At 42.4% G+C, this 27,703-nt stretch overlaps 2 protein-coding genes across 6 annotated transcripts in view; one reads left to right on the forward strand and one right to left on the reverse strand.

Moving 5' to 3' along the window:
• Window positions 1–13,273: 13,273 nt before the first annotated feature.
• On the reverse strand, window positions 13,274–22,739 carry PFN4 (profilin family member 4). Of its 5 annotated transcripts, XM_017893358.1 has the most exons (6): window positions 21,451–21,798; window positions 21,085–21,166; window positions 20,754–20,882; window positions 19,382–19,519; window positions 17,840–17,945; window positions 13,274–13,807 (listed from the first exon to the last, which is right to left on the reverse strand). In XM_017893358.1, the coding sequence occupies exons 3-6, from the start codon at window positions 20,868–20,870 to the stop codon at window positions 13,779–13,781; spliced, it is 390 nt and encodes a 129-aa protein (XP_017748847.1). In that variant the 5' UTR covers window positions 20,871–20,882; window positions 21,085–21,166; window positions 21,451–21,798; the 3' UTR covers window positions 13,274–13,778. The 5 variants fall into 5 exon arrangements, 3 of the variants coding, with proteins under 3 accessions (XP_017748847.1, XP_017748848.1, XP_017748846.1); XM_017893359.1 differs by lacking the exon at window positions 21,085–21,166 and having other exon boundaries at window positions 21,451–21,811; XM_017893357.1 differs by lacking the exons at window positions 20,754–20,882; window positions 21,085–21,166 and having other exon boundaries at window positions 21,451–22,735.
• Window positions 22,164–27,703, forward strand: part of FAM228B (family with sequence similarity 228 member B) — a 56,213-nt gene continuing 50,673 nt past the window's right edge. Inside the window, 1 exon segment of the mRNA XM_017893360.1 lies at window positions 22,164–22,249. The gene's annotated coding sequence lies outside the window, so the exon portion shown is untranslated.

The raw sequence follows: 27,703 nt of genomic DNA on the forward strand, positions 1-27,703 counted from the left end.
AAAAAAAAAAAAAAAAAAAAAAAAAGTATTTCATTAACATATTGGAGCTGCAGACTTAACTCATTTATGGAAAACATCTGTGACATTCTTATTGGCAAAAGCAGTCCTCACTGTTAAACTAATCAGCCAAATCAAATTACTTTCTATCAGAAAAAGTTTCTCATTTTTTAATTCAAGTAATCATGTTAATATGTGCCTTATAACAATCATTTTGCTTCTGAATCTTAAGAAATATAGATGGACAAGGCATGCAGCCGTCCTTTCCTGGATGAATTATGATACAAAAGTGTTCACTGTTTCTCACTGATACTTTTTTTGCTTTACTCTCACGGGACTCTCCTTCACATATGATGCATTTTTGAACAATAGAGGATGAAAGAGATCATGCAATTTAAAAATATTTAGAATTTTCTCTTCCTTTGGCACCTTACAGTTCTTTTGCTCCAAGCCAGGCTCAAAGGCTCAAAGGGCTGTGTGAGCATGAGCCCTTTTGTATACTGGGTGAAGGGAGGCTGGGGAGGGAGGCCGGAAAGTAGCTTTGACATGAGTCCTCAACTACAGCAGATCCTTTTGAGGAAAGTACATATGGATTGAGAACCTGGGAAAAAGGAACCCTTTAAATCCATTCATGCCTGGGTGCCCCTTCTAATGGTTGTGTGAACCATCAGGACACAAAGTTCTCTCATTTGGAGACCCCTGTTACAAAAGATCACCTGCTCCCTGGGCACCTCCACAGGTGCTGTATAGCTATCAGCAAAGCATCACTTGTGTGGGTCTCTCTGCATAGCTGGACCCAACTGGAAGTTTGTAATGAGAATTATAAGAGGCAACTGGAATGCCCTACAGAGGAGGCTCCAGACAGTTATCGCCTTGAGGAGGTTTATGAAAAAGGCTCCTGCTAGGCACCCAGCAATGCAGCGGGTATGTTTAGGAAAGGCTGACTGGCCAGGGGGTGAGCTGCCAAGAAGCTTCACCAGGCCTGCAGAACTTCAGAGAATCGCTGGAGTCCAGGTCAGACTCCCTGCCTGTCGGCATGTGGAGCACGGGTCTACAGCTCACAGAACTGAGTTCTCAAATCCAGATGTCAGTGTGCTAATGTGTAAGGAGAAATTATTGGCGTGGGGGCTGAACCCCAAAATCTACAGGCAAATCTATGTGGAAAGTCAAATGGTAAGCCAGGACTCAGGACAAGATGGAATGATTGAGATGAATTGGGGGTGGAGCCAAGATGGTGGACTAGAGGCAGCTCATGTGTGTTGCTGTTATGGAGAAGAAACAGAAGAACTAGCAAACATTGAGCTACAGGACAATCATCTGAGAAACCATGTTGGGACCCATCAGGGGAGTAGAGGAACACAGAGTGCAGAGAGGAGTGAAGCCAGGCACCGGCTGCCTGGGTTCAGCATGGAGCCTGGAGAACCTCTCCAACACAGGACAGGGTGAGTGAGCGAGAGCCCCCAGGGGGATTCATGCTCTCCACAGGGACCTGGGCAAGACTGGGAATAGGAGAATCCCACTGGGCCCCACACCTACCCATCGCGTTTCTAGACTGAGGCAGAGAACCACTCAGACGTTTTCTGGGGCTAACTCTCGAGTCCAGGGGGACCTCTATAATAAGCCTTGGGCCCTAGGGCAGACCAGCCAGTGCCATAGCCCCAGTAGAGGCTGTAGTTGCCATGCCTGGGAGCAGTAAGGTTGCTGCACCCACCCATGCTGGGCAGGCCTCAACACCAGCCTCTAGCCCAGCGGTCTCACTTCAGCCTGAACTCAGCCAGCCATTCCACCCACTCCTACCACTGGTAGCCAGGTGGGCAACACCTGCTAGAGCTTCCCGCCCAGTGGCCCTGCTTCTGTGTGCACTCAGCTAGAGGGTGCAGCTTTCTGTTGTCCTGGAAAACACCCGAACAGCAGAGTGAGTGACTCTACCCACCCCCGCCACTGGTAGCCGGGTGGGTAACAACTGCTAGAGCTCCTGGCCCAGCAGCTCTGCTTCTGTGTGGATTCAGCTGATGGGTGCAGCCTCCTGTTGTCCCAGGAAGCACCCAGATGGCAAGGCACAGCCACCCTTCCCACTGACAGCCAAGTGGACAACACCTGCTAGAGCTTCTGGCTCAGCAGTACTGTTTCTGTGTGAACTCAGCCAACAAATGCAGCCTTCTGTTGTCCCAGGAAGCACACAGACACCAGAGCAGGCATTCCCACCAGCCCCAGCCACTGGTAGCCAGGCAAGTCACACCTGCCAGAGCTTTTGGCCCAGTGACTCTACTTCTACCTGAATTTGTCAAGAGACGCAGCCTCCTGTTGCACTGGAAACACCCAGACAGCAGGGCAGTCAACAGCACCCACCCCCGCTTCCTGTAGCCAGATGGGCCACACCCAGTAGTTTCCAATCCAGTGGTCCTGCTTCTGCCTGAACTCTGTAGGCAGGTGCAACCTCATGTTTCACCAGGAAGCATACAGACAGCAGATTGGAGCTGACCTGGCAAGGTTACAGCTTGTCTGCCAACTGTGGCCCTTGCCTAAGGGAGCTCCATGGACCAGAACACCCAAAAGAGAAATGCAAGTAGAGAGACAGTAATTGGAAGGGGCTCCTCCAAGACCTAGGAGTGGACTAGAATTGAAAGCAGTTAACCAAACCCACCTTATACCATAATCAAACCCCCAAGGGCATCAAAGAAGAAAAAAGGGAAAAAAAAAAATTTCATCCAAAGGACAGCAACTTCAAAGATTGAAGGAACATCAGCCCACACAAATGAGAAAGAACTAGCACAAAAACTCTGGCAAATCAAAAAGCCAGAGTGTCTTCTTTCCTCCAAATGACCACACTAGTTCCCCAGCAAGGGTTCTTAACTGGGCTGGAATGACTGAAATGACAGAAATAGAATTCAGAAGATGGTTAGGAATGAAGATCATCAAGATTCAGGGGAATTCAAAACCCAATCCAAGGAAGCTAACAATCAAAATAAAATAATACAGGAGCTGACAGATGAAATAGCCTCTATATAAAAGAACCCAACTGATCTGATATAGCTGAAAAACACACTAAAAGAATTGCACATTGTAACTGTAAGTATTAACAGCAGAATAGACCAAGCTGAGTAAAGAATTCCAGAGCTCAAAGACTAGCTTTCTGAAATAACCCATTCAGACAAGAATAAAGAAAAAAGAATAAAAAAGAATGAACAAAACCTCAGAGAAATATGGGATTATGTAATCAGATCAAATCTATGATTCATGGGCATCCCTAAAAGAGACAGGGAGAAAGCAAGCAACTTGGAAGACATATTTTAGGATAATGTTCATGAAAATTTCTTGAACCTTATTGGAGAGGCCAACATTCAAATCCAGGAAATGCAAAGAACCCCTAAGAGATATTACTCAAGACCATCCCCATACTCAAGACACATAATCATCAGATTCTCCAAGGTTTACATGAAAGAAAATATGTCAAAGGCAGCTAGAGAGAAAGGGCAGGTTACCTACAAAGTGAACTCCATCAGGCTAACAGCAGATCTTTCAGAAGAAACCCTAAAAGTCAGAAGAGATTGGGGACCTATAGTTAGCATTCCTTTTTTTTGTTTGTTTGTTTGTTTTTGTTTTTTTTTTTTTTTTGAGACAGAGTCTTGCTCTGTTGCCCAGGCTGGAGTGCAGTGGCATGATCTCAGCTCACTGCAACCTCTGCCTCCTGGGTTCAAGCAATTCTCCTGTCTTAGCCTCCCAAGTAGCAGGGATTACAGGCACCCGCCACCATGACCAGCTAATTTTTGTATTCTTGGTATACTGAGACAGGGTTTGTTGTGTTAGCCAGGCTGGTCTCAAACTCCTGACCTCAGGTGATCTGCCTGCCTCAGCCTCCCAAAGTGCTGGGATTACAGGTATGAGCCACCTCACCTGGCCTCATTTCATTCCTAAGGAAGAAAATTTCCAACCAAGAATTTCATATCTGGCCAAACTAAGCTTCATATGTGAAGGAGAAATAAGATGATTTTCAGACAAGCAAATGCTGAGGGGATTTTTTTTTCCCCACCAGACCTGCCTTATAAGCAGTCCTGAGAGGAGCACCAAATATGGAAGGGAAAGACCATGACTAGCCAGTACAAAAACACACTTAAGTAGACAGACTTAAGTATAAATCAATCACACAAACAAGTCTGCATAATAACCAGCTAACAACATGATGACAGGATCAAATCTGCACTTATCAATACTAACCTTGAATGTAAATGGGCTAAATATCTCAATCAAAAGACACAGAGTAGCAAGCTGGATAAAAAAGCAAGTCCAATGGTATGCTGTCTTCAAGAGACCCATCTCACATGCAGTGACATCTGTAGGCTCAAAATAAAAGGATGGAGAAAAATCTACAAAGCAAACAGAAAACACAAAAAAGCAGGGGTTGCAATCATAACTTCAGACAAAATGGACTTTAACCTAACAAAGATAAAAAAAGATAAAGAAGGGCAGTATATAATAGTAAAGGGTGCAATTCAACAAGAAGAGCTAACTATCCTAAATATATACACACTCAACACAGGAGCACCCAGACTCATAAAGCACGTTCTTAGAGACCTATGACGAGATTTAGATTCCCACACAATGATAATGGGAGACTTCAACACCCCACTGACAGTATTAGACAGATCACTGAGGCAGAAAATTAACAAAGCTATTCAGGACCTGAACTCAACACTTGATCAAAGTAACCTGATAGATATCTACAGAACGCTCCACCCAAAAACGACAGAATATACATTCTTCTCATCACCACATGGCACGTACTCCAGACAATCAGACATAAAACAGACAATCAGACATAAAACAATACTCAGCAACCAGACAATCAGACAATAGACATAATACAACCAGACAATCAGACAATAGACATAATACAACCAGACAATCAGACATAAAACAATACTCAGCAAAATAAAAAAACCTGAAATTATGCCAACCACATTCTCAGACCACAGTGCAACAAAAATAGAAATCAATATTAAGAAAATCATTAAAACCATATGATTACATGGAAATTAAATAACCTGCTCCTAAATGACTTTTGGGTAAATAATGAAATTAAGGCAGAAATAAAAAAATTCTTTGAAGTTAATGAGAACAAAGATATGACATACAAGAATCTCTGGGACACAGCTAAGGCAGTGTTAATAGGGAAGTTTATAGCACTAAATGCCCATATCAAACAGATAGATCCCAAATTAACAACCTAATATTACAACTAGAAGACCTAGGGAAGCATGAGCAAACCAACCCCAATGCTATTGGAAGATAAGAAATAATCAAAATCAGAGCTGAGCTAAAGGAAATTGAGACACAAAACCCATACAAAAGGTCAATAAATCCAAAAATCGGTTCTTTGAAAGAAATTAATCAGATAAATAGATCACTAGCTAGACTAATAAAGAAAAAACGAGAGAAGATACAAATAAACACAATTACAGATTACAAAGTGGAGGTTACCACTGGCCCCACAAAATTACAAAAAATCTTCAGAGACTACTTTGAATACCTCTGTGCATACAAACTAGAAAATCTAGAAGTGGATAAATTCCTGGACACAAACAACTTCCTAAGACTGAACCGGAAGAAACTGAATCCCTGAACAGACCAATAATGAGTTCTGAAATTGAATTAGTAATAAAAAGCCCACCAACCAAAACAAACAAACAAACAAACAAAGTCCAGGACCAGAGGAATTCACAGCCAACTTCTACCTGAGGTATAAAGAAAAGCTGGTACCATTCCAACAGAAACTATTACAAAAAATTGAGGAGGAGGGACTCCTCCCCAACTCATTTTATGAGGGCAGCATCATTCTGATACCAAAACCTGGCAGAGACACAGCAATAACAATAACAAAAAAAAAAAAAAAAAAGAAAGAAAAGAAAAATTCAGGCTGATATTTTTGATGAACATAGATGCACAAATCCTCAACAAAATGCCAGCAAATTGAATCCAACAGCACATGCAAGGTTGGTTCAACATATGCAAATCAATAAATGTGATTAGTCACTTAAACAGAACTAAAAATAAAACCATATGATTATCTCAATAGATACAGACCTTTCTGATGATTTTCAATAAAATTCAACATCCCTTCATGTTAAAAACCCTCAATAAACTAGGCATTGAAGGAGTATACTTCAAAATAATAAGATCCATCAATAACAAACTCACAGTCAACATCATACTGAATGGACAAAAGTTGGAAGCATTCTTTCTGAAACCAGCACAAGAGAAGGCTGCCCTCTCTCACTACTCCTACTCAACATAGTATTGGAAGTCCTGAACAGAGCAATCAGGCAAGAAATAGAAATAAAAGATATCCAAATAGAAAGAGAGGAAGTCAACTATTCCTCTTTGCTTAGACATGATTATCTAGAAAATGTCATAGTCTCTGCCCAAAAGCTCCTTAATCTGATAAATAACTTAAGCAAAGTTTTAGGATACAAAATCAATGCACAAAAATCAGTAGTATTCTTATGCACCAACAACATCCAAGCTGAGAGCCAAATCAGGAATGCAATCATTCACAATAGCCACAAAAAGAATAAAATACCTAGGAATACAGCTAAACAGGGAGGTGAAAGATCTCTACAATGAGAATTACAAAACACTGATCAAAGAAATGAGATGATACAAACAAATGGAAAAATATTCAATGCTCATAGATAGGAGGAATCAATATTGTTAAAATGGCCATATTGCCCAAAGCAATTTACAGATTCGATGCTACTCCTATCGAACTGCCAATGACATTCTTCAGAGATTTAGAAAAAGCTATTTTAAAATTCATATGGAACCAAAAAAGCGCTCAAATAGCTAAGGCAACCCTAAGCAAAGCTGGAGGCATCACCTTACCCAACTTCAAACTATATACCACAGGACTACAGTAACCAAAACAGCATAGTACTGATACAAAAACAGACATATAGACCACTGGAACAGTAGAGAGAGCCGAGAAATAATGCCATACCCCTATAACCATCTGATCTTCAACAAAATTGACCAAAAAAAAGCAATGGCAAAAAAAAAAAAAAAAAAAAAAAAAAAAAAAAAAAAAAAAAAAAAAAAAAAAAAAAAAAAGCAATGGAAAAGACTCCTTATTCAATAAATGGCACTAGAATAAATGGCTAGCCACATGCAGAAGATTGAAACTTGACCTCTTCCTTACACCATATACAAAATCAACTCAAGATGGATTAAAGACTGATGTGTAAAAACTCAAACTATAAAAACCCTGGAAGATAACCTAGGAAATGCCATTCTGGACATAGGACTTGGTAAAGATTTCATAATGAAGACACCAAAAGCAATTGCAACAAAACAAAAATTGACAAATGGGATGTAACCAAATTAAAGAGCTTCTGCACAGCAAAATAAACTATCAACAGAGTAAACAGACAACCTACTGAGAGAAAATATATGCAAACTATACATCTGACAAAGGTCTAATATCCAGAATCTATAAGGAAGTTAAACAAATTTACAAGTAAAAACAACCCCATCAAAAAGTGGGCAAAGGACATGAACACACACTTTTCAAAAGAAGACATATATGCAGTCAAAAAGCATATGAAAAATGCTAAACATCACTAACCATTAGAGAAATGCAAATCAAAACTACAAGACACCATCTCACACCATTCAGAATGGCTATTACTAAAAAGTCAAAAAATAATAAATGTTGGTGAGGTTGTGGAGAAAAAGGAATGCTTATACAGTGCTAGTGGGAGTGTAAATTAGTTCAGCCATTGTAGAAATAAGTGTGGCAATTCCTCACTGAACTTAAAACAGAATTACCATTTGACCCAGCAATCCCATTACCGGGTATATACCCAAAAGAATATAAATCAGTCCACCATAAAGACACATGCATGCATATATTCACTGTAGCCTATTCACAATAGTAAAGACATGTAATCAACCTAAATGCCCATCATTGGTAGACAGGATAAAGAAAATGTGGTATATATACATCAAGGAATACTATGGAGCCATAAAAATAATGAGATTATGTCCTTTGCACCAACATGGATAGAGGTGGAGGCATTATCCTTAGCAAACTAACACAGGGACAGAAAACCAAATACCACCTGTTCTCACTTGTAAGTGGGAGCTAAACAAGGAGAACACGTGGATACGAGGAGGGAAACAACAGACACTGGGGCCTACTTGAGATTGGAGGGTGGGAGGAGGGAGGGGATCAGAAAAAACACCTATCAGTCACTATGCATATTGCCCAGGTGATGAAATTATCTGTATACCAAACCCCTGTGACACACAGTTTACCTATGTAACAAACCTGTACATGTACCCCTGAACCTAAAACAGAAGTTAAAAAAGTAAAAAGAGATGAATTGAATGCTTAATAATCTGGCAAAGATATCAAGATGTGTCAGTCTTGCCATTGAGACGAGATGTGGTGTAGCAAAAATATATTTGGTCTTTGTTCCTGGTTCCTGGCAGAGAGCTCCTAAAACTCTTGAAATTTACTAAGGGATCTGAGTGTCTTTTTTACTCATGCTAATGAGATGACTCATTTCTGGGATGTGGGGTAGGCACTAGATAGCTTCAGGGCAGGGGCTGATCACCAGAAGAACCAACCCTGTGATTAGAGGGTTGGAACTTTTAGCCTCATCCCCTGACTTCTGGGAAGGAAAAGTGAGTGGGGATTGAGTTCAGTCATATAACCGATGATTCAATCAATTATGCCTACATAACGGAAGCCCATATAAAAACCCTGAAACAACAAGTTTTGGAGAGCTTCTGGACTGGTGAACACATCCACGTGCTGGGTGGGGCATGTGTCTGGAGAGGTGTGGAAGTTCTGTGCCTCCACCCCATACATCTCCATTTGGCTATTCCTGACTTGCATCCTTTTAAGAAAACTGCCATCATAAGTGCAGTATAGCCCTTTCATGAGTTCTGTAGTCATTCCACCAAATTACCATGAATCATGGGACTCCCCAGCAAATCCATAGCCAGGTCAGACAGAAGTGTGGGTAGTGCAGGTAGTCTGGGGACCTGGGACTTGTGTTTGGCATCCGTAGTGGGAACAGGCTTGTGGGAACTGAGCTCCTTAACCTGTGGGGTCTGCAGTAACTCCAGTTAGCTAGTGTCAGATTGAATCGTGGGACACTTGGTCAAAGAATTATTGTTGGAAAGTACCAGGGTACTTAAATTGTTTGCTCAAAGACCCTCCTACTTTGAATAGACCCAACCAACACTTACTCCAGTGACTCTTATGTGAGCTTCCTGGCTGATCTTTTTTTTTTTTGAGACAGAGTCTCGCTGTGTCACCCAGGCTAGATTACAGTGGCATGATCATAGCTCAGTGTAACCTCAAACTCTTGGGCTCAAGCAACCCTTCTGCCTCAGCCTCCTGAGTAGTTGGGACTACAGGTGTATACCACCATGCCCAGCTATTTTTGCATTTTTTGTAGAGACAAGATCTTGCTATTTTGCCCAGACTGATTTCGAACTCCTGGGTTCAGGCAATCCTCCTGCTTTGGTCTCCCAAGTGCTGTGATTATAGGCATGAGCCACTGCACCTGGCCCCACTTCCACTTTTTTGTGTGTGGTTACACATTCCTTCTACACACATGTCAATATGTTCACATGTTCAAGTCTTGCAGGCGTGAGAGCCATTCTTTGCATGTCTCTGCTCCTGTCCATTCTGTTCTGATGACACAGCTTAACTTTAGCCTGCAGTATTGATAGCTCAGTCTTTGTTTAGCTCTGGGCCTTGGCACCCCTGGCTTCTTTTGGAGTTGTGGCTATAAGTCCTCAAATGCTTCCTGGCTTGTCGTGCAAACCTCGTATCTTTATATCATACATCTCTGGACTGCAGAGGTGTGACTGTCCAACATCACCATGATTTAGCACTATCTGGAATAACCTGCTTCTCCAGTCTCTGACTCAGCTAGTTCAAATGTCTGCAGTATTTCCTCTCATTCTCACCCACTGGGACACTAAGACCCACTCCACTAGCAGAGGGGACTGGTAAATTAGAGCTGAATTACATACAACTCCCACCCGCCAAAAAAGCCCCTTAACTGCATGTTACAAGCTATGGTGTAAAAGTCCTTCCTTGTAAGAGACAAAACAAAAATTCCAGAGAGCCATAAAGTTGCTCAAATTCTGACCCTGAAATTCTACTTCCAGACCTAAGGAAACAATCAGAGATACAAAGAATTATGTAAAAGTTATAAACTGTAATATTATTTATGAAGTGGAAAAACTAGAAATAATCTAAATATCTAACAAAGAACAATATTATGTTGAAATTATATGATATGCAGCGATTTAAAATGTTTTTGAAGCAATTTAAAGACATTCAAGGTCTCATAGCATCATGCTAAATGAACATAGTGGAATGTCAACTCTATACATTAAGGATCTAGGTAAGGTTAAGATGTATATATTACGTGCATCAAAAAAGATCTGAAGAAAATCTCAAAACCATCACCAGAAGCTTTATTTTATTTTATTTATTTTTGAGGTGGAGTTTCACTCTTGTTGCCCAGGATGGAGTGCCGTGGTGCGATCTTCGCTCGCTGCAACCTCCGCCTCACAGGTTCAAGTGATTCTTGTGCCTCAGCCTCCTGAGTAACTAGGATTACAGGTGCCCGCTATGACGCCCAGCTCATTTTTGTATTTTTTAGTAGAGATGGGGTTTAGCCATGTTGGCCAGGCTGGTCTCAAACTCCCGACCTCAGCTGATCCGCCCGCCTCAGCCTCCCAAAGTGCTGGGATTACGGGCATGAGCCACCGTGCCTGGTCTAGAAATTTTCACTTAATGTGAAATTATGACTAATTTATTTTCCCAAGTTATAAAAGTGAGTATATATTACTTTTGTAATCCAAATTTAGTAGTTTTCTAAAAGTACTGTCTACCCCACAGCACTGCTTGATGTCTTCTGAGTGACTCCAAGGAGAGTAGTCTTTTCTATTTTGGCTCTATCCATCTTTCCATTTTCATCGATCACTGTCTCCCACACACTGCTTTCCAGCCACATGGAACCTCTAACCATTCTTTCCACACAACAGGCCTTTTCATCACTCTGTGCCTTGGCGTGTGGTGCTCCTTCAGCCTGGAATGCTCCTTACTCTCTTCCATACTCACTTTTCTTCCAAATGCACTTCAAATGCTAGTTTCAGGTTCCTGAAGACACAATTAGTCACTCCAGGTTCTGTGCTCTGTAGTTGTTTTATACCTGCTCCAGCAGTTATCGTGTGGTCATGTGACTCATTTACAACTTGCCTTCCCAACTGAACTGTGAGCCTGTCTTAGGGTAGGTGTATTATTTACTGTTGTATCACAAAGCCGACTATGTGCTAGGTAGTGGAGATACAACAGTAAACAATACATCTAAATACACTTATTTAACATTCTTATTACAAAGAGTGCTAAATAAGTTAATTTAAACTTTACTGTTACCTCTTGTTCAAAAAGAATCAAAGGCCAGATGCACTGTCACACTCTTGTAATCTCAGCACTTTGGGAGGCCAAGGCGGAAGGATTGCTTCAGCTCAGGAGTTCCAGACCAGCCTGTGCAACATGGTGAGACCCCATCTTTACAAAAAGTTTAAAAATTAGCTGCACATGGTGGCATGTGCCTGTAGTCCCAGCTACTTGGGAGGATGAAGTGGAAGCATCGCTTGAGCTTAGGAGGTTGAGGCTGTAGTTAACTGATCACACCGCTGCGCTCCAGCCTGAGTTATGGAGGGAGACCCTATTTCAAAACAAAAATAAAAACCAGAAACAGGCGGGGTGCAGTGGCTCATGCCTGTAATCCCACCACTTTGGGAGGCTGAGGCAGGTGGATCACCTGAGGTCAGGAGTTCAAGGTCAGCCTGACCAACATGGCAAAACACCATCTCTACTAAAAATACAAAAATTAGCCAGGTGTAGTAGTGGGTGCCTGTAATCCCGGCCACTTGGGAGTCTGAGGCAGGAGATTCATTTGTACCCTGGAGGTGGCGGTTGCAGTGAGCCGAGATCACACCATTGCACTCCAGCCTGGGTGACAAGAGCAAAACTCTGTCTCAGACAACAGCAACAACAAAAACCCCCAAAAGAATCAAACTACTGACTTAATAAATGGATGAATGAACTAGTGGCAAGGTTGACTACAAAAAAAAAAAAAAAAAAAAAAATTCTGTGGTTCTTGGCATCCAAGCTCAGAAAAGGAATGATGTTGGAAGTAAGCTCTGTGAAAGACGATTATACAGACCTGAAAATGAGATAATGTTGTAAATACCAGCAAAAGACATCCTGCCCTAGATGGCATGTCTTTGGAATTTTGAATTTTGTACCTCACTGCCTGATCATGTCAGGAACTATAAAGGGCCTAAGATTTGATTTTACTTGATTTACAAAGGCTAGTAAGTCAGGGTTTGCCACAAGGAGGTGCTGAATCTGGGGGACAAAAAGAACATGAAAGGGCTCCCCTGTTCCACCATCTCCTGAGATCGAATGTGTTCCCTCTCCAGGTGCTAGGGTCTCTGTGGCCATGCAGTTGGTATGTCCCATCCAGTAGCCATGTCTACACTTTTTCTCCAGTCGTGCCCTACTTGCATCCAGGTATCTTGTCTGGAAGGGTCAGATGTAAGAGGGACAGGGGCATTTTTGCAAAATTAAGAGAACCATTATATCCTATCTTGGCCTGTGTAGAACCCTGTAGAGGGATCTAGAGAACAGTGTACTAAACTAAGTAGTCATTATTGTCATGATATAGGACCATGTTAGTCCAGTCTAACTGAACCAGAATTAAATTTGAATCCCCTAGGCTGTCTTTTGGCAAGTAGTCGAAGGTGTTCTCTCCCCAGGGACATCTGAAGGGTATACTAACCAGGCTGGCCTGAGGATGCTATTAGGGAAAAAAAGATGCATCGTGTTTAGCAATAGTCAGTGTAAAATCTTGAATTTTCAAAATAGATTCTATAGCTCTCCACCCTTATGGTCCAGATTATTACCTAGGAGACCAAGAGGAGATGAACTCTTTCTGGGGAAGGGTGCATTTCGTGACCATACTGCCTTACTAAGGTGTGCAGTGAGAGTTAGGGTTAGAGTCAGAAATCTTTTTGAGTTGATTTTTGAGAAGGCCTTTCCAATGTTCAAAATGATAGCAGATACCTGCAAATGGGAGCGTGAAATGTCCATTGAATACCTTGACTAGTGGTCCATTGCTGAATGGCCTTTGCAATCCCTTCTCCCAAGTCTCACAGGGGTGATGTTAGCCAGATAGATGTCACACATACAGGGAGTTGTATTACAGGAGGGGAACACTGAGCTCAGGGACTCCACTGCTTTTATAGCAAACAGTAAGCAAGCTTGCTCTTTGTCTCGATGGGAGACATCCCTTCATGTTTCAAGGTTGCTTGCTGCAACCTAACCCTGAGAAATGTCCTGGATAAAGAGTGGTGAGAGCCTTGCATTCTTGGCATACTTAGCAAGGTGTGTAGGAGTATAAGAGCCTCATGGAAAGGAGACTCCCCATAGATACACTCTGTGAAATGATCAGTGCTCTCACATTCCATGCCAATGACCAACACTTATTAAAAAAAAAAAAACAGTTGATCAAGTAATTTCAATGAAAGAAGAGTATCTCTTGAAGTAATAAAAATCACTCCCTTAATTCATTCTTCTTTTTTAGTGGCTTCTATCTAGTGTTTTTTCAACCATAAAATATTTTTTCTTTAGGCTCTCCAATTTTCTTCTAAAACAATAAAAGTGTCTTTCATGGGCCTCTGATGACTTAACTTCCTTTTTTTCTTAGGTAGTCTCCTGAAAGCAAACACAGCATGGTTATTATTTATGAGCTGCAAATTATCACTACAAATGATTCATTAATCCATTTATTATTCCACAAACATAACCAGGTGACTGCCATGTGCTAGGCACTGTGCTAGGTACTGGAGATATAAGGGTGACTAGATAGTTGAAACACAGTTCCTGCCCTCATGGAGTTCATTGTCTAGTAGGGGATATAGGCACATACAAACATCAATTCTATTTCATGGTAGTAAGTGCCATAGTAGAGGTATTTGAGCTGTACTGGAGTATGAATTGGGTTCCCATGCAAAAAAAAAAAAAAAAAAAAAGGATGAATAATGCATATGACTGGGCAAAGGGAATAGGATGAGAGAGGGCTCAAGAGAATAAAAGAAACTGCTGCCCTCCTCTGCTATATTATTCTATGACCTAGACTTAAAACTGATTACAGCCGGGTGTAGTGGCTCACATCTGTAATCCCAGCACTTTGGGAGGCCAAGGTGGGCAGATCACGAGGTCAGGAGATCGAGACCATCTTGGCTAACATGGTGAAACCCCATCTCTACTAAAAATACAAAAAATTAGCCGGGCATGGTGGCACACACCTGCAGTCCTAGAAACCCCATCTCTACTAAAAATACAAAAAATTAGCTGGGCATGGTGGCACGTACCTGTAGTCCCAGCTACTTGGGAGGCTGAGGCAGGAGAATTGTTTGAACCCGGGAGGCAGAGGTTGCATTGAGCCGAAATCCCACCACTGCACTCCAGTCTGAGTGACAGAGCGAGACTCTGTCTCAAAAACAAAACAAAACAAAACAAAAAACCTGATTACAGTACTTGATGTACTTACTTTTTAATGATGAGGTCTCACTATGTTGCCCACACTGGACTCAAACTCCTGGGCTCAATCAATCCTCCTGCCTCAGCCTCTTGAGTAGCGGGGGCTACAGGTGCACTCCACCATGCCAGGTAGCACTTCATTATTTTTGAGACAGAGTCTTGCAGAGTAAGTCACAATACATGCTTAAGATTCTTTTTTTAAACTGAGGACCTGGCTGGGTGCAGTGGCTCATGCCTATAAGCCCAGCACTTTGGGAGGCGGACGCAGGCAGATCGCTTGAAGTCAGGAGTTCGAGACCAGCCTGGCCAACATAGTGAAATCCCATCTCTACTAAAAATACAAAAATAAGCCGGCGTGGTGGCAGGCACCTGTAGTCCCAGCTACTCGGGAGGCTGAGGCAGAAGAATCACTTGAACCTGCGAGGCAGAAGTTGCAGTGAGCCGAGGTCACACCACTGCACTCTAGCCTGGGCGATAGAGTGAAACTGTGTCTCAAAAGAAAAGAAAAGAAAAGAAACACAAAATAAACAAAAAACAACTGAGGACCTAGAATTAAAGATGCTAACATTTTACCATTGTTATAAATGTGACTCTCTAATATATTTATTTTAAAAACAATCCTGCATTTTTTCTTTTTTTTGAGACAGAGTCTCGCTCTGTCACCCAGGCTGGAGTGCAGTGGCGTGATCTCGGCTCACCGCAACTTCTGCCTCTCAGTTCAAGCGATTCTCCTGTTTCAGCATCCCGAGTAGCTGGGATTACAAGCACCCACCACCACACCCGGTCTAATTTATGTATTTTTGGTAGAAATGGGGTTTCACCGTTTTCCAGGCTGGTCTCAAACTCCTGTCCTCAAGTGATCCACCACCTTGGCCTCCCAATGTGGTGGGATTATAGGAGTGAGCCACTGCACAAACCTGATTAATTTGTGTGACAGAAGTCCCATAGCATCCTTTTCCTAATTATTGTTTAAAGGTTTTCTTTAATTAATAGTCATGCTCCTAGAATCCTTCATAATACAATTTTTAAATGGTCATAATTCTTTTTTTTTTTTTTGAGACATGGTCTCACTGTGACGTCCAGGCTGGAGTGCAATGGTGCTATTTTGGCTCACTGCAACGTCCACCTCCTGGGTTCAGGTGATTCTCCTGCCTCAGCCTCCTGAGCGCCTGGAATTACAGGTGCCCACCACCACACCTGGCTAATTTTTGTATTTTTAGTAAAGACAGGGTTTTGCCATGTTGGCCAGGCTGGTCTTGAACTCCTGACCTCAAGTGATCTGCCTGCCTTGGCCTCCCAAAGTGCTGAGATTATAGGTGTGAGCCACCCCATTCGGCCTGTAATTCTTTACTTCCCAAATTTTCTACAGTGTTCATGTATAATTTTTTAGATAGAGAAAAATACAATTTTTTAAAAAAGGAGTGAAGGAGATAAAAGACAGTCTTAAGACAACTGGCTCCTGAGTGGATATCAGCCTTGTCCATCCCTCCTGATCATTCAACCATTTCCAAGATAGCTGTCCCTTCCCAGAGCAATGGGATATTAATAGCATGATGCCAGCAGTGCACTTCTAACCAGGGCACATTCTTTGGAGTCTGTGGAGTTTTTGTGGCCGTATGCAAGAATACTAACCTTTAGTGCCAGCCACATAATCTACATTACAGTAGTCAGGCAATTTCTCTGGTCTCCTCTGGGGAATCAGCCCTGAGCCCTAGCTGACAGGTTAAGAGCCTGGCTTCCTGAGAGCCAAATTGCCCATCTTTCTAATCTGATATTTTGGTTATTTTAATTTGATAATTAACCTGGCTCTCTCTGTCTCTGTTCTGCTGTCTGCTCCTGCCCTACAATTCTGAAATGGAGCCTCCTTCAAATCCTGACATCTGTTCAGGAAAGGTCCAATAATGCAAAATGTGATAAAATGAGGCATATCTGAAGGGTCCAATAGTGCAAAATGCGATAAAATGAGGCATGTCTGTATGTAGGTATATAGTTTCTGTGATGGTACTTAATTTCTCAACTGGCCCTTTAAGATTCAGCTCTCTGGAGCCTTCCCTGACTCTGCTAGGCCAAAGTAATTTATTTATTTGTTCATCAAACATGTACTAATTGCCTACCCAACATTAGATACCGTGTTAGGTAATGGAGAAGGAGAATGATTAAGACAAGATTCTTGCCTTCCAGAGGTTCACAATCTAGAAAAACAAAGAACTGTAATGGGGATAATCATTAAGGTATGCATAAAATACATACACAAGTGGATAGAAGCCCAAGATCTGACTTGGGTCTTTAACGATGATTAGGAATTTGCCGAATAGATGTGAGGGACAGGAAGGAAACTGGAAAATATTTTAGGCAGATAGGACAGCATGTACAGAGGCATGGAAGGCAGAGGCTATATCTTAACCAGCTCTGCTTCCCTAATTTATCTAGGATAGTGCAGGGCACATGGTAAACACCTCTGAATATTTGTTGAAAGAATGAATGAATGGCTGCTTTTGTTACTAGAGGCTTCTATTTCAAAGGAGTGTTTACACAACTCCAGTAAACTTTTTTAAATTTAAATTTAGATTAAAAAAATCTAAATACAAACACAATTTACCATTTATTAAGCTCAACTCTCACCAATATAATACCCAAGCTAGTTCTCTATGAGATCTTTATTCAAAAATGTATAGACACAGAGGGGGAATACACTATACACCAACAAAGTGGCTGCCTGACTCACAGTTAATTCCTTTTCCTGTAAAATGTCTCTTTACATAGGGTCGACTCCCAGCAGCCACATCTCTGTCTTTTTACCCTGCTGTATCCCTCCCTCCTCCCCTATCCTGCCCCACCTACATAGCTGACCAATACAGGGGTAAACCATATGACCTGAAACTTGCCAAATCAGGGTCCTAAGGGGTACTATGGGAGGCTTGGCCATGATATCAGCCAGGAAAGGAAATGGTTTGCTATGAGACAGAACAAAGCTGACTCATTTAGAAGTCAAGACAGAATCCTAGCAGTGTTCCAGTCCTTGAATCTACCTTCCCCATGGCTCAGCTGCACCCTGTCCTTCCAGTGGCTATGTAAATAACCTCAGTATCCTTCCAATAAATTCCTCCTTTCTGCCCTAGCTGGTTTGAGTTGGATCTCTGTTACTTGTAGTCAGAAGACCCAACTAACACAGGAATGAAGACAGGAACTAGGAGGCTAACTTACCCAGGCTCTCTGTGGCTTCCACACAGACACTAGGATACATGCCCTCAGTGTAAGTTGCCACCAGAAGATACAGATTGGTCTTCACGACAACCACACCAGTGTTCTCCTGGATAAAGAATAAAAGAGAATATTCTGCTCTTGGTTCTAATAACAGGCCCAGTGGTCATGCTCCAGCTACATTTTTCACCATTTCCTGATTTCCATATTCCATATATTTATATGTCTGCTTTTGGACTGTCCACTCTTTTCCACCAATTTTGTTGCCTTTCCTCAAAAAGTATCAGACTGTTATAATAATGGTAGATGGATTTTGAAAAAGTTCTGCAATTGATTATCATATACTCTATCCCAATTAGAACAACTGATATAGGCCGGGTGTGGTGGCTCCTGCCTGTAATCCCAGCACTTTGGAGGGCCAAGGCGGGAAGATCACCTGAGGTCAGAAGTTTGAGACCAGCCTGGCCAACATGGTGAAACCCCGTCTCTACTAAAAATACAAAAATTAGCCAGGCATGGTGGCAGGCGCTTGTCATCCCAGCTACTCGGGAAGCTGAGGCAGGAGAATCTCTTGAACCCAGGAGGTGGAGGTTGCAGTGAGCCAAGACCATGCTATTGCACTCCACCCTGGGCAATAAAAGTGAAATTCATCTCAAAAAACAAAAACAAAAACAAACAAAAAACAAAACTGATGTAATGGAAAGGTCGTACATTTTGGAATTGGACAGCCCTGGGCTTGAATTCTAGTGCCTCCATTTTCTGCTGCATGAGTAAGGGTTATTTAACCTTGTTAAGCCTCAGTGTCTCATCTGTAAAATGAGATTATAGATTAGTTTATAATGTGGATGAAGCAGCATGCCTAACCCATAATATAGGGCATCCAATGAATGATTTTCATCTCCTTCATTCCTTATAAGCAACATAGAGCTGAATTTTTTTTTTTTTTTGAGATGGAGTTTCGCTCTTGTTGCCCAAGCTGGAGTGCAATGGCATGATCTCGTCTCACTGCAACCTCTACCTTCTGGGTTCAAGCAGTTCTCCTGCCTTGGCCTCCTAAGTAGCTGGGATTACAAGTGCGCACCACCATACCTGGCTAATTTTATTTTTAGTAGAAACAAGGTTTCACCATGTTAGCTAGGCTGGTCTTGAACTCCTGACCTCAGGCGATCCACCCACCTCAGCCTCCCAAAGTGCTGGGATTACAGGCGTGAGCCACCGTGCCTGGCCACTGAGAGATGTTTTAAGCGCAGAAATGATTATCTTTTTTTTTAAAAGGAGGATGTAGAGTATGAAGGCTGGGCTGTATTGGAAAGAGTTCAGGTAAGGCTCAGTTAATAGATTCCGGAATGAACGTTTCTCAAAACCAGGCTCTTGATATGACTTTCTTTCACATATGTCTTCCTGGCACTAGACTGCTATCTCAAGACAGTGGCTCAAGACATTAATGGATTTAATCTGTTTTACAGAGAGGATCTGGCAGGGCAAGGAAACTTGGAGGCAAATTCTTTTCTTTTACTCAGCTCTCTTCAAATCTTGAGCACTCACATTTTTGGCATAAAGAGAATATTCATCTGCCCGGACACATCTGTAATCCTTTTCCTTGAAATACAATCCTTCTCTTCGGGTTTGCAAAGGGTTCTTGGCAAATCCATTCACCAGTGTTCGGACATCACTGGGCATTACCTGGAGAGGTTACATAGTTAGAACAGGAGTCAGCCAACTATGGCTGGTGACCAGCCAAATTTAGCCCACTGTCTGTTTTTTGTGGCCTGCAAGCTAAGAATGGTTTTCATGTTTTTAAACGGTTGGGAAAAAAAAATCAAAAGAATAACACTTCGTGACACAAATTATATGAAATTTGAACTTCAGTATCCATAAATATAAAATTTTATGGGAACACAGTCACATTCATTCTTTTATGTATGGCTGTTTTTCCTTTACAATTGCAGAGTTGAGTGGTTGTGACAGAGACTCTATGGCCCTGTGCTGTAGTTTGAATCTTATGTTGAAATCTGATCCCCAACATTTTGGGTGGGGCCTAATGGGAGGTATTTGGATCATGGGGGCAGATCACTCATGAATAGACTGATGCCTTCCCCGCGAGGTGGGGGAAGCTGTCAGTGAGTTTTCACTGTATTTGTTCCAGGAGAGCTGGCTGTTAGAAACAGCCTGGCACCTCTCCACTTGCTCTCTCTTGCTTCCTCTCCCCCACTGTGATCTCTGCACATGCTGGCTCCCCTTCACCTCTGCCATGAGTGGAAGCAGACTGAGGCTTTCACAGATGACCAATCTTCCAGGCAGTAGACCTGTGAGCCAAATAAACTTCTTTTCTTTATAAATTACCCAGCTTCAGGTATTCCTTTATATCAACAGTAAAAAGACTAAGCCTAGAAACCTAAAATATTTATGTAGCTCCTTACAGAAAAAGTTCATTTAAAAGTCATGTCTGGGCTGGGTATGGTGGCTCATGCCTGTAATCCCAGCACTTTAGGAGGCCAAGGCAGGTGGATCACCTGAGGTCAGGAGTTCGAGACTAGCCTGACCAACATGGTAAAACACCATCTCTACTAAAAATACAAAAATTAGCCGGGCCTAGTGGTGCACTCCTGTAATCCCAGCTACTCGGGAGGCTGAGGCACAAGAATCGCTTGAGAGGTGGAGGTTGCAGTGAGCTGAGATCGCACCACTGCATTCCAGACTAAGCAATAAGAGTGAAATTCCGTCTCAAAAAAAAAAAAAAAAAAAAAAAAAAAAAACCAGGTCTGTTTATATTTTGAAAAAAAAAAAAAAAAAAAAAAGAAAATCCCGCAAAAAAAAAAAAAAAAAAAAAAAAAAAAAAAGTCATGTCTGCTTCATGTTTGGAAGAATAGAAATAACAAGTAAACCAAGTCTTATGTCCAAACTTGTTTTTTCTTACATTAAAACCTGGTGATGCTACACACAGGCTCCGCTCCTGGATTTTGATGAGGGCTGCACTGTCCACATGCTTGGTTCCCAAGAGGGTGTCTAACAATAAGTTCTGCAAATGGCTCATGTTCCCTCAACTCTGAAAGGGAAAGTGCAGTTGAAGCCATTGACTCTGGCTAGCTTTTAAAAGGCATGTCAATACAAATGTCCTTAGGACACTTCAGACAGTTCTAAGATCAGCAAGTGTACTTCGAAAAGATATAGAGTGAAAACGGTGGTCCATCATTCAGGGCCCACCAATACCCAAAGAGGAACAGAATCAGAGAAAAATCACAGCTCACACAGAGTACGTTACGAAGCTGAGTTTGGAAAATCACAGCCTCATGATTTTCTGGCTATGTCAGTGGTTTACATCAGGATCATCTGGGATTTAAAAACAAACATTGTACACTGAGAAAAACCCTGTAAAATAAAAAATAAAAAAAAACAAAAAAACAAAACCCAGGATGGAGAGCTACTCCGCTAAGTTAAACACGACTAAAAGAGATATGCGTGGCCATAAACCCACACATTCCCTTCCCGGTGACCTGCATCAGCGCCCACTATGAACGCTGATCAACATCCCAACGGACTAAAAACACCTTGAAGGCACTTAAACCCACATTTCCCACATAAGTCCCCAAGCCTTGGACCCCCCTCATCAGGACCTCCGGCACAGGCGCCCCTTTCCCGCCACTGCCTTCCGGTGGTTTGGTCCCCGAGCAGGACCGTAGGCGGGGCAGGGTGTGGTGAGCGGTGAATTCCCCAGCACCGAGGACTTGAGGGAGCGGACGCCACCCCGCTCTCTGGTGCTCCGCAAGGGAATGGCGACCAAGGACCCGCCGGTCAACCGACGCGGTTGCGGGTGGGTGGCGGCGGAGGGATTGGCCGGGCCTCGCGCCGGTCACCCAGAAGCAGGGACTCCAGCCCCTTCCGCAAACCAAGACCCGCCAGCTAGAGCCGCCGCCCAATCCCCTTTGGGCCTGAAGCCGCCCTCCGCCGCCCTGGCACCCCCCGCGCGGACTCGCTGTGGAATCCGCGGCGGAGGGGGCGAAGGGTCTCCGCGGCGCTGCGTCCGGGAGACAGTGGGCGCCAACATTCGCGCGTTGCGCACACGCGGGCGGGCTCCCTTCCAGCCGCAGCCGGACTACCCCGGGGCCGTCGGGCCGGGCCGGAGTGTGGAGCAGGGCGGCCGCGGGCCTGCTGGCCTTGGGAGGGCAGAGAGGTGCCTGTTGCGGCCGGCGATCTCCCTGCCAGGCCGGGCGGTCCCCGCGCACAACGCGCCTGCGCGGGAGGCCCCCAGCCCGGGGTCTGGCGTGGAGGCCGCAGGCGGCCGGCCTAGCGGGTGGGAGAAAGGGCCGGGAGTGGGCGCGGTGGACGAGAGCGGGTGCGGACGCTGACGACATCTCCGTCGCACCCGGGCCTCGAGGAGGACTTCGGGCCGCGCAGAGCTCGAAGACTTGCACAGTATGACCAAAAGCCCCTCCCTGCGTTCTCTGAGTAGCTCAGCCTGTGTTTCTGTGGCCGGAAAGTTGCAGTTCTCCCCACTCGAGGCCACCAAAGTCAGAAAAGTGCTGCAAATGGGACTCCAAGAGGCCAGGCTGAAGCTGCCACACTGGCTGGAATGGGCCGCCTTGGAGGGGGACGTGGGAATTCATTCCAAGGGACGGGGGTTTCTTTCAAAGAGCATGTTGCCTGCTTACAGAGGAGGCTGGCTCTGAAGCCGTCATCTGGAGTCTGTAGTGAAGGCCTTTTGTTAGGGAAACTGGATGGTTCATGTTCAAAATCCATTTTGCGTGTGTGCAAGGACACAGGTGGTATTTAACAGAAGAGAAAATCAGATGACTGTGAAATTTTCAGTACTAAATAAGATGATTTTAGTTTTCTAGGGGCACTATTTATTTGTGACCACAATGAAAATGTAGACAGTGATGATCTGGTAACTGGCGCACTTCCCAAGCTCAAGAGCTCAAAAGAATGGTTGGAGCCCAAGCCCTTATGTTTTATGGAGGTATATAACAAATAGTGTGGGATTTGGAGATTTTTTTACTTGGGTCGTTGCAGTGGGAAGTGGCTTGTGCTAAATATATTGTTTTTTCTATTGTTTGTTTTTATTTCATTCTGTTGATTATTCCCTTCACTTTACTAACTTTGTATATTCACTTTGCTGTTTTTTTCCTAATATCTTAAGGTGGAATCATAGGTCATTGATTATATACCTTTTTAAATGTAGCATAGCTGTAAGTTTCTCTTGAGGTACTGCCTTAACTGCATCACCCAAATTTTGATATGATGTATGTATGTATTTATTTATTTATATTTGAGGTAGGGTCTTGCTATGTTGCCTAAGCTGGAGTGCAGTGGCACGATCATGACTCACTGCAATCCCCGCCTCCTGGAATCAAGCCATCCTTCCACTTCCTAGTAGCTGGAACTATAGTCGCACGCCACCATGTCTGGCTAATTTTTATATTTCCTGTAGAGATGGGATCTCACTGTGTTGCCTAGACTGATCTCCAACTTCTAAGCTCAAGCAATCCACCTACCTTGGTGTTCTAAAATGCTGGGATTATAGCTGTGAGCCCTTGCGACCAGCGAGTTATATTGTTTTTAGATTGTAGTTTCTTTTTTCTAAACAGCTTTAGTAAGATATAATTGATATACAGTAAACTGCATATATTTAAAGTGTGCTGTCTGGTACTATGGCTCATGCCTGTAATCCCAGCATGTTGAGAGGCTGGGGTGGGAGGATCGCTTGAGCCCAGGAGCCCTGGACCAGGCAAAGCAATATACTGAGACCCTGTCTCCACAAACGAACAAACAATAATAGCCAGGTGTGGTAGCATACACTTATAGTCCCAGCTGCTTGAGAGGCTGAGGCAGGAGGAGCGCTTGACCCCAGGAGTTTGAGGCTGCAGTCAGCTGTGATTGTGCCACTGCATCCCCGCCTGGGTGACAGAATAAGACCGTGTCTCAAATAAAGTATACAAACTTGGTAAGTTTTGACATGTATACACACGAAAACATCACCACAATCAAAATGGTGAACATATTCAGTACTCCCAAAGCTTCCTGACTATTCTGTTGTAATTCCTCCCTCTCTCACATCTCTCCACCACTGCTTTTCTTTCTTTCTTTTTCTTTCTCTCTTTCATTCTTCTTCTCTCTTTCCTTTTCTTTTTCCTTTTCTTTTCTTTCTTTTGCTCTGTCACTCAGCCAGGAATACACTGGTGTGATCTTGGCTCAGTGCAGCCTCCACCTCCCAGGTGCATTTCATTTTGGAAAGCTTCTGTTGCTATGCTTTTAAGTTCACTAACTTTCTGTAATGTCTAATCTGCTAATAAACCTACCTAGCATATTTTTCATCTCAAGTATTATAATTTTCATCCATAGAAGTTTTATCTGGATCCTTTTGTTGCTGTCTTTTGTTTGTTTGTTGCTGTTGTTGTTGTTGAGACAGGATCTCGCTATATAGCCCAGTCTGGTCTTGAACTCCTAGCCTCAAGTGATCCTCCTACCTTGGCCTCCCAAAGCACTGGGATTACAGGTGTGAGCCATCATGCCTGGCCCTTAGTTCTTTTTCAAACATTTTCTTCTGTCTCAACATGTCTACTCTTCCTCTAGCTTCCTTAACTTATGAACTACAGGAATAATAATGATTTTAATGTCCTGGTTTAATAATTATAGTGTCTTTGTGATTTTGGGGACAGTTTTGGTTAATTTTCCTTATTATTATTGGTTAAATTTTCCTATTTCTTTGTATACCTGGTGATTATTGGTTATATTTTCCTATTTCTTTGTATGCCTGGTGATTTTTGATTGAATGCAAGACTGTGAATTTTAACCATGTTGAGTGCTAGATATTTTTGGTTTGCCATAAATATTCTTTTTTTTTTTTTAAGTACAAGTGCACAAATTTCCCATAAATATTCTTCATTTTTCCCCTCGGATTCAGTTAAGTTACTTGGACACAGCAGGATTCTTTCAGGTCTTGCCTCCGAAGTTTTGCTAGACAGGACCACAGCAGTATCTACCGTAGGGCCAATTTTGTTTCAGTACTGATACAAAACCTCTCCAAATACTCTACTCTATGCACTTCAAACTATGGGATTTTTTTTTTTTCCTCTGGCTGATGCTAAAGGGAACGAATACTCCTGGGACTGTGTGAACTCTAGGGATTGATTCCTTAATTCTTGCAGGTGTTTCTTTGCCCATTGTTCCTTTGGGTATTTTTCTCACAGGCATAGTGTTTACCATCAGCTGAAGACTCAAGGCGACCTCTGCGGACTTGACTCTTTGCAGATCTCCAGAGCTCCATTCTTGTAGCTCTTCTCCCTCTAGTACTTTAACCTATGAACTCCAACTGCTCTGGCCTCTCCAGACTCCCATCCCTACTCCTCAATTCAGGCAGACAGCTGGGCTGTTTGTTTTTTATTTCTCAGGGGCCATGTTCTTCTTTGCCTGATGTTCAATATCTTGGAAACTGTTGTTTCATCTATTTTATCTTTTTTTTTTTTAAGTTGTTTCAGATGGGAGAGTAAGTCTGTTTCCTGTTACTCTGTCTTGTCCAAAAGTGAAAGTTTTCATCCAGACATTATTTTTTCAAACAGTTATTTTCTGCTGCATTCTTTTACTCCTCATTTCTACAACTCTAATTATCCATTTGTTGAATCTTTTGATATTATCTGATAGGTCACTATGACTGTGTTCATTATTTTCTAATATTTCTTCTTCCTTTTTTTCAGGTTGGGTAATTTCTAATGATCTGTCCTCAAGTTCACTATTTTTATGTCATCTCTGATCTGCTACTAACCCATTGAGGTTTGTTTATTTCTCAAATTTAAGAATTGTATTTTCCACTTGGTTTTTTATCATTTCTATTCTCTGCTAAGATTTTCTATTCATTAATTATGAGCGTATTTTTAAGCATAGCTATCTTAACTGTCCTGAAATCCTTGTCTTCTTTTTTTTCAGATTTTCATGTCAATATAATTTTCTTTTTTTTTTCTTACTTTAAGTTCTGGAATACAAGTGCAGGATGTGCAGGTTTGTTGCATGTGCCGTGGTGGTTTGCTGCACCTATCAACCCATCATCTAGGTTTTCAGTCCTGCGTGCATTAGCTCTTTGTCCTAATGCTCTCTCTCCCCTCGCTCCCCAGCCCCCAACTGGCCCTAATGTGTGTTGTTCCCCTCCCTGGGTTCATGTGTTCTCATTGTTCAACTCCCACTTATGAGTGAGAACATGCAGTGTTTGGTTTTCTGGTTCCTGTGTTAGTTTGCTGAGTATGATGGCTTCCAGCTTCATCTATGTCCCTGCAAAGGACATGGTCTCATTCCCTTTTATGGCTGCATAGTATTCCATGGTGTATATGTACATTTTCTTTAACCAGTCTATCATTGATGGGTGTTTGTGTTGGTTACATACCTTTGCTATTGTAAATAGTGCTGCAGTAAACATACATTTGCAGGTGTCTTTATAGTAGAATTATTTATATTCCTTTAGGTACATACCCAGAAATGGGATTGCTGGGTCAAATGGTATTTTTGGTTCTAATATCCTTGAGGAATCGCCACACTGTCTTTCACAATGGTTGAACTAATTTACATTCCCACCAACAGTGTAAAAGTGCTCCTGTTTCTCCACAGCCTTACCAGCATTTATTGTTTTGTGACTTTAATAATTGCCATTCTGACTGGCATGAGATGGTATCTCATTATGGTTTTCATTTGTATTTCTCTAATGATCAGTGATGTTGAGCTTTTTTTTCATGTGTTTGTTGGCCATGTAAATGTCTTCTTTTGAGAAGCATCTGTTCATATCCTTTGCCCACTTTTTGATTTTTTTTTTTCTTGTAAACTTGTTTGTTTTTTGTAGATTCTGGATATTAGACCTTTGTCAGATGGGTAGATTGCAAACATTTTCTCCCGTTCTGTAGGTTTCCTGTTCACTCCAGTGATAGTTTCTTTTGCTGTATAGAAGCTCTTTAGTTTAATTAGATCCCATTTGTCAATTTTGGCTTTTGTTGCAGTTGCTTTTGGCATTTTTGTCATGAAATCTTTGCCCATGCCCTGAATGTTATTGCCTAGGTTTTCTTCTAGGGTTTTTATGGTTTTGGGTTTTACATTTAAGTCTTTAATCCATCTTGAGTTAATGTTTGTATACACTGTAAGGAAAGGGTCCAGTTTCAGTTTTCTGCATATGGCCAGCTAGTTTTCCCAGCACCATTTATTAAATAGGGAATCCTTTTATTAAAGGAATTCTTTATTAAAGGGGAATCCTTTCCCCATTGCTTGTTTTTGTTTGGTTTGTCAAAGATCAGATGGTTGTAGATGTGTGGTGTTATTTCTGAGGTCTCCATTCTGTTCCATTGGTCAATATGTCTGTTTTGGTACCAGTACCATGCTGTTTTGGTTACTGTAGCCTTGTAGTATAGTTTAAAGTTAGGTAGTGTGATGCCTCCAGCTTTGTTCTTTTTGCTTATGATTGTCTGGGCTATATGGGCTCTTTTTTGGTTTCATGTAAAATTTAAAGTAGTTTTCTCTAATTCTGTGAAGAATGTCAATGGTAGATTGATGGGAATAGCATTGAATCTATAAATTACTTTGGGTAGTATGGCCATTTTCATGATATTGATTCTTCCTATCCATGAGCATGGAATGTTTTTCCATTTGTTTCTGTCCTCTCTTATTTCCTTGAGCAGTGGTTGTAGTTCTCCTGAAAGAGGTCCTTCACATCCCTTGTTAGCTGTATTCCTAGGTTATTTTATTTTCTTTCTTTCTTTTTTTTTTTTTTGAGACGGAGTCTCGCTCTATCGCCCAGGCTGGAGTGCAGTGGCCAGATCTCGGCTCACTGCAAGCTCCGCCTCCCGGGTTTACGCCATTCTCCTGCCTCAGTCTCCCGAGTAGCTGGGACTACAGGCG

Source organism: Rhinopithecus bieti, unplaced genomic scaffold, assembly GCF_001698545.2.
Source record: "Rhinopithecus bieti isolate Rb0 unplaced genomic scaffold, ASM169854v2 scaffold_23816, whole genome shotgun sequence".
NCBI lineage: Eukaryota > Metazoa > Chordata > Mammalia > Primates > Cercopithecidae > Rhinopithecus > Rhinopithecus bieti.